Source organism: Rattus rattus, chromosome 1 (assembly GCF_011064425.1).
Source record: "Rattus rattus isolate New Zealand chromosome 1, Rrattus_CSIRO_v1, whole genome shotgun sequence".
NCBI classification, from domain to species: Eukaryota; Metazoa; Chordata; class Mammalia; order Rodentia; family Muridae; genus Rattus; species Rattus rattus.
In genome coordinates, this window is record NC_046154.1 from 195,052,335 (window position 1) to 195,065,458 (window position 13,124).

General features: G+C 46.6%; 1 protein-coding gene across 3 annotated transcripts in view; it reads right to left on the bottom strand.

Annotated features, from left to right (window-relative positions):
• Positions 1-1,027: 1,027 nt before the first annotated feature.
• Positions 1,028-13,124, bottom strand: part of Rab3ip (RAB3A interacting protein) — a 40,534-nt gene continuing 28,437 nt past the window's right edge. For all 3 annotated transcript variants that reach the window (XM_032912717.1, XM_032912711.1, XM_032912701.1), the window contains 6 exons: positions 12,697-12,900; positions 9,476-9,604; positions 8,195-8,307; positions 4,419-4,518; positions 4,268-4,337; positions 1,028-2,325 (listed from right to left, as the gene is read on the bottom strand). In XM_032912717.1, coding sequence (XP_032768608.1) covers positions 2,243-2,325; positions 4,268-4,337; positions 4,419-4,518; positions 8,195-8,307; positions 9,476-9,604; positions 12,697-12,900 — 699 coding nt within the window. In that variant the 3' untranslated portion in view covers positions 1,028-2,242. The remainder of the gene's footprint in view (positions 2,326-4,267; positions 4,338-4,418; positions 4,519-8,194; positions 8,308-9,475; positions 9,605-12,696; positions 12,901-13,124) is intronic.

The following is a 13,124-nucleotide window of genomic DNA, read 5'->3' on the forward strand; positions in this document are numbered from 1 at the left end:
TTTGGATCAATGTCTCAAAGCCCTCTCGGCACATCCCTTATGCGCCTCACAGCACAGCCGACCAAGTGAGAGGACTAGAGCAGCACAGGGTTAGCGCCTGCCTGGGTAGGAGTCAGGAAGATGACCCCAGAGGCTTGTTGAGTTGTTCATCATTGAAATCTATCACCGTGGCCCTGCTGCCGCCCACGGATATGGATCTTCCCCATACCCAGTCATGCTGCCCTGAAGACTGGGTGCAGGCATAGCGTTACAAGGGGTTAGGACTTCCTTAGTATCTATCCAGACTACTAATCATACAAACATACATATTTTCATACAAATATATTTTGTATAAACACTGGCATTTTCTTCACCCCCCCATTCTTCTATTGTAGTCCCTGCCCCAAGCTTTGTGCGTACACATTTGAATCCACCTTGACTCTTCCCAGAATTGACCATCTCACAGCATCTGTAGTTCCATGCTATCCCGTGTCTTTACTCAGTCTTGTTTATTGTTGCTCTCTGTTGCCGTTGCTACGTTCCCTTTAGCATGGTGAGAAATCTAAGGATTCCTCCTGGTGTGTGCGCACTGCACTGCTGATGCTGAGTTTGGTGCAGGATGATCAGTCTTGCTGCTCCTTGTGGTCCTGGAACTTCACCTCTCATTCACTCTATCAGCAAACTCCCCAATGTCTGGCTTGTTTGCATTTGTTTTTGTGATGTGAGGGATCAAAGGCGAGACTCTATGCTCCGTCTGTGAGCTGCACATGAGGCCCACTCTCCTTTCAATTTTAGCATCTCACAAACTTGTTTTTCTTCCTTTAGGAGTGTGAGCAAAAAGGGTTGGGGGGTGGGGGATCTGAATCCTTGGGTGAGCCTGTTCAATGGGATTCAGTGGGTGGGCTACATAGTTCAGATGTCTAGTGAGTCGTCCAAACACCTTAAAAATGGGCACACACATGCAGGAAAAGCCAGAATGCCCACAGAAATATATACATATAAGGTGGCTCACCACCACATGATAGGTAAAGAACGGAAAATAACCCAATCTCTAGAGACAATTAGATAATGTTTAATTGCGATTAACACACAATGATTAGGATGTGGAGATCCGCACCAGAGAAATGGCTCAGCACATAAAGGTATTGCTACCAACCCTGATGTCCTGAGTCTGTTTGATCACGAAAACCCAGACAGGAAGAACAGACTCCTAAAAGCCGTCATCTGACTGCCACACACGCACAGGTACACCCTCACAGACACATACAATGTAGAAAAATTATTTACTTTTAAAGCGAGAGGGACAAGCTGGAGAGACGGCAGCTCATGGCTGTCTGCAACTCCAGTTCCAGGTCTGTGTGCAGAAGGCCCAAGTGAGATGCACACACACACACACACACACACATTCACACGCATACAACAATCAGAATTGTGCATCTATAAGTAGGAAATATTTCACAGTCCAAGGTGTTCTCCAAAAGTGTGAGCGGAGTTCTTCCTGGAGTCAAGGAAGCGGGCTGTTTTCCTTTCTTTCCTATACTATGTCTCCACTACGAACCTCTTTTATTTGTACATCTGATGCTGGTCGTTTCTTCCTGAGTGTCAGCTTTAGTCCAAACTTAGAAATGAAGCAGTCGCCCGATAGCTCAGAACTGGCAGACCGTACCCTTTTAGGCCATGCCCTGGTCTATTAAACTTAACACTCCTTCTATTCCATGACAATGCTCAATGCTAACGTGAAGCCGTCCGTCAGGATGCCCAAGCATGTTCACTGTCTTCATTTATTACACTTAACAAATCATTATGATAAAGGGATTCCCTACATCACAGCTGGCAGAATAAAAATAAATAAAACCTTTCGTCTGGATGCCAGCATACACACAGACAGGAAGCCCTGTCCACCTGGCTCCTTCCTCGCTCTCACAGGGGTACAATGTGAAGACTACTATCGACCTCTGCAACTCTATGCCAAGTCAGAGCTAAGAAAGACACGCACGCTCAGTCTGGTGTTTATTTGGTGGTTTGGATTTGCAGTGTTGAATTACCATCACTAGCAGGCCTGCAGTCTTCAGAGTGTGTTCCACTAAGGGATAAGCAAGTACAGCTCAGTCAGTTTGAAAAAAATCACAGCACTTCGTAGTGTGGTGTGCAGAGGAGGGAAGTCTTTGGCCTTCTCCTTAGAAATAAATATTGAGTAACCATAAAAACGTTGTCATCCTTCAGCTGTCCAGGGAGGAGCACGCACGGCCCCGCACTCAGGGCATCAGAGTTCTTCTTTGAAATATCCCAGCTTTGCCAACGACATCTCCTTTCTCAGTTGCATAACTTCCCAGAACATCTGATCAACTGCACAAACAGAGAAGGGACATGTAAATCATAACGTCACCTTAATTACTGCTTGGGTTTCAGTAAGAATGTACAATTAGCTGCAAGGCAAAGCTGTGCATGTCCTAACGACGCGCCTGACGTCTAAGCCCCACGCTTCTCAGGGAGTCTCTGTTCTCCATGAGTAGGGATTGCTCAGTTATCTAAAGGTTACTGTCTAGCTCGGGAGTCTCCTGCACTGCTCAGCTGTCCTGTCATTTCATTCTCCCAGAACAGAGGACATTCAGGAATGTTCCTTGTAATGATAAAGCTTTTTGCCTGGGTCAAATTGGAAATAAAACAAATGTTCAAGTTCAACTGCTCATTTCCGCTGTCCACGCTTCTTTTACATTTCCGGTCAAAGTGGAACAGAAGTGCTCTGTGCGTCAAGCAGTAAGGTCTGTGGCCAGCACACACTCACTTATCAGTCGTTTCACCAGGGAAAAACTGGCCCCAAAGCACACTTGGCAATGTCTGGAATACTTTTCTACTGTTCTATCTTGAGGTTTACTGGCATCTAAATAACTAGAGACCAGAAATGCTGTAAACGTGCTACAGCATACTCAACAGAGATCCCTCACACACACAAAGAATTATCCATGCTCAAAATGTCAATACAGAGTATCCTTTATCTGAAATGCTTGTGAGAAGAGTCCAGATTTTAATTAAAAAAAACATATGCAGACACAATGAGATAACCTCGGGTAAAGGGCCCAACTTCAAACCCCGGGTTAAAAGGCTTCCCGTGGAGCCCAGCAGATCGAGCCCAGCAGAAGGGTACTGGTTTTGTTGTGTTCTGACCATGAGGTCAGGCATAGCCCTGTGCCAATATGTCCGTGCTAGAAGTTTTGTATCTTGAAGCATTTGGGGTTAAGGTGGCCAAGCTACAGAACAAAAGTTGAGAAACTGTGCCTTGAATCTACCTAACCTCAATCCTTTAATACAAGACTCAGATAATGAGCAGGTTTTAAAATTAAAAATTTGCTTTACACAACACACACAGTAAGTGCTGTGTACTAATAAATAAAGTGGGAAAGGGACAGAACCCGGCAGGAATGTCACATCTGTCACTCAGGCAAGATATTTCCTTCCTATTTTCATGAAGTCAGTTGTTTTTAGACTTCCCACCAATCTTACTATAACAAGGAAAAAAAAATCTGTAGAATATTATCCATTGACAGGCAATCAAATGATGTTTTTATTAAAACTATAAAAATCATCACACAATTAGACTCCTTTTGTCTCACAGCCTTTAGGCTCCGACCCTGGAGACAGGTTCCGCGCCTTCTCTGTACGTTAAAATTAATGATATGCAGCACTAAGCAAATATGGCACAGCACAATGTCCCGGAGCCTGATGGGCGGAGCCTGTCTTTGCCAGTTTAATTCTCCATGATGGGACGGAAAGCATTAGCTTCTACTAGTCTTTCAGTATAGAAACATTTCAACATCTATAAAAATTTACAGTCTGCCACTGAGCCATACTCATCCTGACATTTTTTCTTAAACTTGTTTTTTTCCCTGAGACAGATGCCATTAATTTGCTTACGGTGCCCACGAACTCATCCTACAGCTCTCCCTGGCCTTCAATGTGTTGTCCTCCTGTCTCAGCTCCTCTCACCCCTACCTCATAACTGTCACTCAATCTCTCAAAGGGTGAATGTCATACGATTCAACACCCGTGACATGTACAAGGGGACCTGTCACATATCCCTAGCAAGGTAAACTGGTTCTGCTCAAAACTCAAGAGCAAAATGAGGGAGATAAAACCGTCCTCTGTGGCCGAGGCGTTTGTTCTAAACCATGCATAGTTTTGTCAGAAGTCGTCAGGAAGCTTAACGGGACTGCAGAACAACAGATTGTTGCACTATTGCTCTGACTGGCTAACGTAGTGTAAATGCTCACAAGGAAGGAAGAACACTCACCATCCTGCTGTTTCACAAGTCCCTGCTGAATATATCGAATGTATGTAAAAAAGTTACATACAGAAGTGATCTAGGCCAAAAAAGAGAGGCGTCATGAGCGGTCGGTTTCACAGCGAAGCAACCATTACTAAGCGCTGGTCATGTCACTTACCCGGTATCTGCAAACCGGAGAGATGTAGTAATAGCTGCTGGAGTCCCCTAGTTTAATCCTGTGCTTACAGGGCTTACTCTGGCCAGTGAGAGCACACTTTCTGTAAAACAACAAATTCCAGTTTTGTTTTCTAATTAAAAGCATCTGCCCTACTTTCTTTATAGGTCGTTTTTTCATTCAGATAGGAAATATCTGAGACCCTACCATGTGACAGGCCTGTTCTAGATGCTGGGACACCATGAAGAACAGGACAGAGCCCCTGCCCCTGTGGGACTCACAGTATGAGCTTACAACTGAGCACGCCTCTGGCACGGATGTTGACAGTTCACAGGGGAACACCTGACAAACGGAGTATGTGCGGGTGGCAGGGCCAGCTGCACTCAGTGTTGGGTGTAAGAACTATAAAGAAACAAGCTGCCCTTTAGACGCAAAACCATAACGCTCGGATGAAGAGGCCAGCTCATACCATCCTGTCTGTCCGTCTGTCTGTCTGTGGGCATTCTATCTACTTGGATGAGGCTATATATTTCTGGAGGGTAGACACTGTGCCTTGCTTATCTTTAAAGCCTGGCATCAGGTGGCCATCGCTGACCGCTACAGAAGTGATGAGCCACTGTCACCATGCTGCTCCATGAACGAAGCCTGTTTGTCCATCAGGCTGGACTTACAGCAGCCACGGCCAACCGTGTCAGCTGGGAACCTGGACAGACACGACTACCCCTCTTTGCTAAGGCAAAATTAGCATAGCTCTCAGGGAAAAAAAAGTGGCGAATAGCATTTGACATGCCATTACAAATTACACAGCGAAGAAAAACAATGTGTGTGAACCACATTAGATCTCACTTATACCTACTACTAAATATGTAACACAGGCGTTCCCCCACTAAGAAAACAAGTGGAGACTGTGTTATTTGGAACGAGATAATTTTAAAGGCAGCCTGCAAATCTCTGTGAAAAAGAGACTATTTTTTAATTCTTTTCAAGGAGACTTTGCCTTATTGCTTACGCATGCACACACACGCATGTACACACAAACACCCACGCATGCAAACTGCTTTAATGATCTGTGGCAATATTTAGAAGTACTAACTACTAGCTTGGGAAGGATCAGAAATCAGTAAATTTAAGATTCAACCACTAGAAGTCCTTGTAATGTGCAAAACTATACTTATTCAGAAGAAAAAAAAAAAACCCTTCAACTGAAAAAAAGGTTACAGTTATTCTCTGGAAAATATGTTTGTTCTTTCACCATCTTGTCTCATTTTGAAAGGATTTTGCTAATGAGATCATTGGCACTAACTCTTAGATTAATAAAATAAAAAGTGCCCTTTAAAGAGGACCAAGCTTTGGCTCTGGGTTATGAAGGGTTTTTCTCTGTGTGTGTGTGAGCTGTATGTATGTATGTTTCCTCATACCCAATAAAAGCTTTTCTTCAATGGATTTAAAAAAAAAACTTAACTGATCACTTCTAAAGCTAACCCGGTCCCGGGCTTACTGCTAACCTGGCCTCCTCCTGCTGCAGTGTAGAACAAGCTACTCCTGCGGGGCCTCCTCACAGCCACAGTCTCCAGATTCCAGACTCGCTCACCTCACCACCAGGGATAACAGTGCAGAAATCCAGGCCCACAGCTTCTTTCGCAAGTCAGAACTTTTTCTAACTTCCAACCAATGGAGGGGACAGTCACCTCTAAGTTCAGCCTTCTTGCAGCCCCCACCCCATCTAATTTCCGTCTTTCATCTATCACACCTCTTTTCTCCTTCATCTTCCTGATCCTCTGAACATAATGTTTTCCTGTTCTGATTTATCCAATTCTACCCACACCCCACACCCCAGACCAAATCCCGGCACCTCCAGCGAGCCCCAGGCCCACCAGAACAACCTCGTCCTTCTCTAAAGGCTCCCAGCACTTGCCACTTGTTCAACCACCACTTCGGAAACCCAGTTCCCAGGAGCCTTGCTAGGACTTTACCTTATAGTTTGTTTAAAACTGCAATTTCTGAGCCAGCAATTTCAGCCAGGAAAAAACCAACTCCCACAAGTTATTCTACATGCACACTATTCCTAACAGAAAATAAAATGTAAAAGAAAGAAAAAGACAAAAACCTTCCTTCGGTTTTACCACAAACGCCTTCCCTCCAGACCTTGCGCACATAAGCACTGTATATAAATTGCTCTCTAAATCTAACCTGTCTATTCATTTTCTAAAACCCTGTAAGTACGCACTGCTGTCTGCCATCTTGTAGAGTACAGCATATACAGTATGTGACATATGTAAGCACAAATTCCACAGTAAAAACTGCCACATGCCCTATTTATTCATTCAGACCTTCAAACACTGCTTTCCTTACATCGACTTTCCATTGGAGGGGCTGGAGGGCTAAAAGGAAAAGACTTTGGTGTTTGTGAAATGTAATACTATAAATTTCCTCTAAAGTCCAGGCTGCTGTGCATAGGGTGTCACCAGGGTTTAACACCAACTACAACTCTGGCTGGATGTGCAGCTCAGGAAACAAACACGCGACCAGCCATACCACCCAAGTAATCTCGTAACCACCAACACTCAACAGCCATCCTGAGAATGCGTGTGCCAACAGAAACAGATGGCACAGCCTCTCTAACAGACCCTTAGTGTACAGCATCACACAGCCTTGATGGGAGCCAACGGCTGTACTGTGGGCTCGGCTGGGCTTTCCAGCCTCCCTATGAACCAGGTCCTCAAACGCATTCCCTGATAGTTTTAAAACAGAAGCTGAAGCATAATTACATGCAGCTTGGGGTAACATTTCCGGTTGTAGGCTTTCTCCTTATAGCAGTGGGCGAGAAAAGCCTGCCCTGCTATGAGAACAGAGCGGTCCTCCCCTTGACAACGTGTACTCTCCAAACACCTGTCACGTGTGGAAGACAACTATTTGCCCATTTCAGGATCCTTTACAGATATAATATGGGTGGAAGGTGAGGACTAATTTTCCTTTTTTAAATTATGCATATGTACCTAGGACTGTGGGGGCAGGGGTGGGGGGGAGATGTTCCTGTGAAGTGCGTGAGGGCCAGAGTTACAGGTGGTTGCCGAGTTGGCTGATGTGGGTACAAGGCTGGACTTGGGTTCTCTCCAGGGCATCAAGTGCTGCTAATCACTGAGCCATCCCTCCAGCTCCTGTGTCCTGTTTCATACTTGGTAAGGCCAGTTCTAAGTCAGTACCTTCTCAAACTAGTTTTGATGGCAATCCTCAGACCAAAGTATTTTACACAAATGGTAAGCGTACATAAATAAATAACTCATTCCCACCCCGTCCCTCTCCCTCCTCCTTCCCCTCCCCCCTCTGGCAGTTTGGCCTACAATCCACGTCTGACCTCACAACCCACTAATGGTCACTACTGTCCCTACCTTAGCCGACCTGCATCCCTGGCATGCGTGTATTCCGTAATTAGATCCTCGGGACCCTCTTGAGCAGCCCACACCCACCTCTTACCTAGGGTCTGTACCAATGACCTTCCCTCTCTTCACAGCCACACTGAAATCTAAGAATGTTCTAGATTTCTCTAAATACACCACACACCTTTCTTTACCTAAGAGACCACAGCTCTGAACTGCAGGGGGTGGGGGTGGGGGGGGATAAGCTTAACTTTGAAATACAAAGTTAAAGACAAACACGGGTGGGGTAGGAAAAGAAACTGAGGAGAATGTGGTCACATTTAAACCACAGACATGAACACAGAGGCACAGCACAGAGACTCTGAACGCGCTCTCCCCACAAGGCATGGTATAAACACCTACTTTGGCCCTCCGCACTCCACCGCGGAAGCCTTCACGAAGCGGATGGGCTGCAACCCTACTGGCTCGATGCTTAGGGTGTTGTTCTCCACGGCCTCCAGAACAGCTGAAGCCAACTTAAAACAAAAGTTAAATGTCAGCAGCAAGTACCTAAATAAAGTAACAGGTTAATCAGAAGCTGGTCAGCTTCACTAACATGGCCATAACCATTGCAAAGAGAAGGAATTAAAAACACAAACCACAATCTTGATTTAACGTTTAAAATGCAAGCAGCTATGACAGGCAACTTAATTACAGTGCCAAGCATTTTTTGTATTAACTGGCAGAGGATAAAGTTATTATTCCAGATTCTGTCATCCATCCCTTACCCATGATTCCACACGCACTATAAAACCCACTTCAAAACTAATATCCTAATCCTGCATCCTCTAAATTTATGCAATAGATACCAGTCATCTGTGACAGCGATAGACAGTAACCCTAGCCAAATATTTTCTCAACGTATGTCCTACAGGCACAAAAGTCTCCTGGTCGGATACGGAGTGTCCAGCGCCGATGGGCAGCAGTAAGAAGGTCAGAGTGCAGTGCTGAGAAGACCAGCACTAGTGAATGGTCTGCAACGCACAGCCCACACTCGGGTTGGCGCCACGCTGTTCATCCTCAGTTCTTACAAGGACGATACAGCCCAATCCTCTAGCGAGTCACGTAAGGTTCTGAGGACTCAATTCCTTACACATTAGCTCCCAGGCTATTGGGAGACAAACTTCTCACATTTAAGATCGAACTGAAATTAAGACTACAGTTGGATAGGATTTATATGACACCTGATTCTTTTCAGTGTTCAATCTGCTTGCTTCATTCTTCCTCCTAACAACTCTGACCCAGGCCAAGTTGGCACTGTCTCTCCTGTTTAAGACACAGTTGGGGTTCTGGTTTAGGGTCTATGTTGGCAGTGGAGGGATCAAACAGGACCTTGTAGAGGTTAGTGGAGCACTTTGCTCTGAGCTACTCTCTAACAGGGTGTACACAGAACTTGGCTTAAATGGAAAACTGAATCTGGGTCTGCGAATCAAGCAGCAGGCCCTCTTCCCACACAGATCTACACGGGACACTGATGAGAAAAGATGCTCAGAACAGCCGTAATCATGGTCCTACGTGAAATGGAGCAATGTTAAAAATGACATTTTACAGTAATTTACTACACGTAGGACATTACAATGTGAAACATGGCAGCAGAAAGCACAATCGACTGCAATGCGTTCTTAACAAGATGGGAAACATTACCTCACTTTTCGCGAATGTTAAGCATGGAAAGATATCCTCCTGATAGATCTTGTCTAGGAAGGGACACGTTCTGTCCATTGTGGGCTCATCCTTCCAAGACCTGAACTCATTATACAGCGATAGATCGGCCTAATGAACCAAAGCAAACACAAAACAACTTTAAAAAGAAAAAACAAAACACTTGATAAAACCAAACCCTAAATGGGAAAGTTCTTCATGTAACATAGCAAAAATTCAGTTGCCTGTAAAACATGACAGCAGTCTTTCTTTAGAAAATGACTGACAGCCTTCTGGGTGTGTCCCTGTGCTGTGCAGACATGCTGCCTCCTCCTCACCTACGGCTCTCCACATACTGTGTCTCCTCCTCACCTACGGCTCTCCACACACTGTGTCTCCTCACCTACGGCTCTCCACACACTGTGTCTCCTCCTCACCTACGGCTCTCCACATACTGTGTCTCCTCCTCACCTACGGCTCTCCACACACTGTGTCTCCTCCTCACCTACGGCTCTCCACACACTGTGTCTCCTCCTCACCTACGGCTCTCCACACACTGTGTCTCCTCCTCACCTACGGCTCTCCACACACTGTGTCTCCTCCTCACCTACGGCTCTCCACACACTGTGCCTCCTCCTCACCTATGGCTCTCCACACACTGTGTCTCCTCCTCCACACACTGTGCCTCCTCCTCACCCACGGCCTCCACACACCAGCCTCCTCCCCACCCACGGCCTCCACACACTGTGCCTCCCTCACCCACAGCCTCCACACACTGTGTCCCCACCCACAGCCTCCACACACTGTGTCCCTCCCCACCCATGGCCTCCACACACTGTGTCTCCTCCTCACCCACGGCTCCACACACTGTGCCTCCTCCCCACCCACGGCCTCCACACTGTGCCTCCTCCCACCCACGGCCTCCACACACTGTGTCTCCCCACCCCACGGCCTCCACACACTGTGTCCCCACCCACGGCCTCCACACACTGTGTCCCTCACCCACGGCTCTCCACACACTGTGTCCCTCACCCACGGCCTCCACACACTGTGTCTCCTCCTCACCCACGGCTCCACACACTGTGCCTCCTCCTCACCTATGGCTCTCCACACACTGTGTCTCCTCCTCACCTACGGCTCTCCACACACTGTGTCTCCTCCTCACCTACGGCTCTCCACACACTGTGCCTCCTCCTCACCTACGGCTCTCCACATACTGTGCCTCCTCCTCACCTACGGCTCTCCACACACTGTGCTCCTCACCTACAGCTCTCCACACACTGTGTCTCCCACCCACGGCCTCCACATACTGTGTCTCCTCCCCACCCACGGCCCTCCACACACTGTGTCTCCTCCCCACCCACGGCTCCACACACTGTGTCCCTCCCCACCTGTGGCTCTCCACACTGTGTCTCCTCCCCACCCACGGCCTCCACACACTGTGTCTCCTCCCACCCACGGCCTCCACATACTGTGCCTCCTCCTCACCTACGGCTCTCCACATACTGTGTCTCCTCCTCACCTACGGCTCTCCACATACTGTGTCTCCTCCTCACCTACGGCTCTCCACACACTGTGCCTCCTCCTCACCTACGGCTCTCCACATACTGTGTCTCCTCCTCACCTACGGCTCTCCACATACTGTGTCTCCTCCTCACCTACGGCTCTCCACATACTGTGTCTCCTCCTCACCTATGGCTCTCCACACACTGTGCCTCCTCACCTACGGCTCTCCACATACCGTGGCTACTCCTCTTCTGAGACAGGGTCTCACTCACACCCCAAGCTCACTATGTAAGCGGGCTGCCCCTCACTAGGCTCCTGCCTCGGCCTGACTGCTATGCCCAGCAAACTGGGGCTGTCTGAAGACACAGGCTGTCCTGAACAGAAGCACACTGACAAGTCTCTTCTACAGCTACCAATCTGGAGCCACATTAGCTAGAGAAAATGAGTAAGCTGAGTCTCACCTGGGAAACCTAGTGTGGGATAAAATTGAGGGACTGTCCGTAACTAGAGACAGTCCCTAAGGGATGGTTAAAATGTCCCTTAGTGTAAGCAACAGGACAGAAAGCAGCAGATGCACTTGGCTACGACACTGAGCACCCTAAATACCCCCTGAATTAGTAATAATCCACGGGCTTCCTGGTCAGGCCTCCACCTGATCCTCCTCTTTCCCTTCCCCATCTCTGAGTCTGACCTAAGCCTTCTTCCCCAAAGGCCAGATCCCCAGGCCTACCCACCGATCATTTTTATACATTTCAAAAAACGAGAGAAGCTTCTTAAATATTGAGACGCCATTAAAAAAGTTTTACTATAAGCAACACAAGAAAATACATTACACTTACTAAGTGAAAATTTACAATAAACGCTAAACTTTTTATTTAAGTACACTTATTTAAAGTTAAAGAAATCAGAATTAAAGTAGTGACTAAAGAAGTATGTTAGATATTTAACAAAACAAATATGAACTTTAGATTCTGCTACATTCAGATTTGGATGAGAAGTGAACTTTTCAGTTACCATATTCTTATTAACAGCTGAGCAGATGTAATTCAGCTACCACAGCTACCCTTGGCTATTCAGAGAAGTGATTCCTGGCTTCTACACACACCTTAGCTGACTAAACCCCAACAGCTTCTTCAGCACAAATTGGCTTAAACTCAGGAGTGAGTGAAGCCCCAGGAAGTCTGGGTCAATCCCTACAAACACTACATCCCTAGGATGATTGATAGACAGTATCTAAGTTATCTATGTTTTCTAAAATGCAAGGCTTCGGTTATTTCTGGGTTCTGTTTTCTTGATTATCTGACTCAACTCTAGAACTTTCTTATGGATGTAAAATTTTGCTTCTCTCAGATTTCAAATAAAAAGAGCTACCTACTAGCAATCTTGAAAAAAATCCTATCTTCACGCTTCTTATATTTGTATTTTAATGCTCACTAACAGAATGTCCTGACTAGTGGGGACCCTGAGGCACCTGTATACAACACATGCCAGTTTGTTCCCTAGACAGAAACTTGCAATGCAGACTCCCCTGCCTGCAGCAGGCCCTCCAAGGTCAAGGGTCAGAGAGTGAGGATCCTTGAGACCAACCAGCTGTAGGACAGCCTCCCCATCTTAACACTGCATATTCTGCACTAGTTTGCTGGCCACCTCAGTGAGGACAATCGGACAATCGGCAGGAAGCCCAGGCAGAGCTAGAGGGGACAGCCCTTGGGAGTTACCTCTCTGCAGTCTTTTACGATTGGCTGGATCGCACTGAAGTCCTGGTGGCTGCCACTCATAGCACTGCTTGTACTTTTGTTCCGTGTGTGCCCCCTTTTAAAGGGCGTCTTTGCAGCCGCCAGAGGCTCCTGCGTAGGCGATGTTGGAGAACTGGACAGTACGAGTGTCTTCAGCGCGGCCACTTCGGCTTGAAGCACATCAATCTTGAAAAGAAAGCAGCACCGTCACACGCACACGCTTTATGGCAGAAGTGACCAATGTTAGCAATTTGGCAAAAAACACTTGCAAGAACAGAAAATACATTTAATTTGTTATTTTTCTATGAAGTAATGAAGGGAAAGTAATCCAAGTTTTCTGGGTCTCCGTATGCTTTGATTCTACTGCCAATAATGTCAAAAGGAACATTTTAAATACCTAACACTAGTAT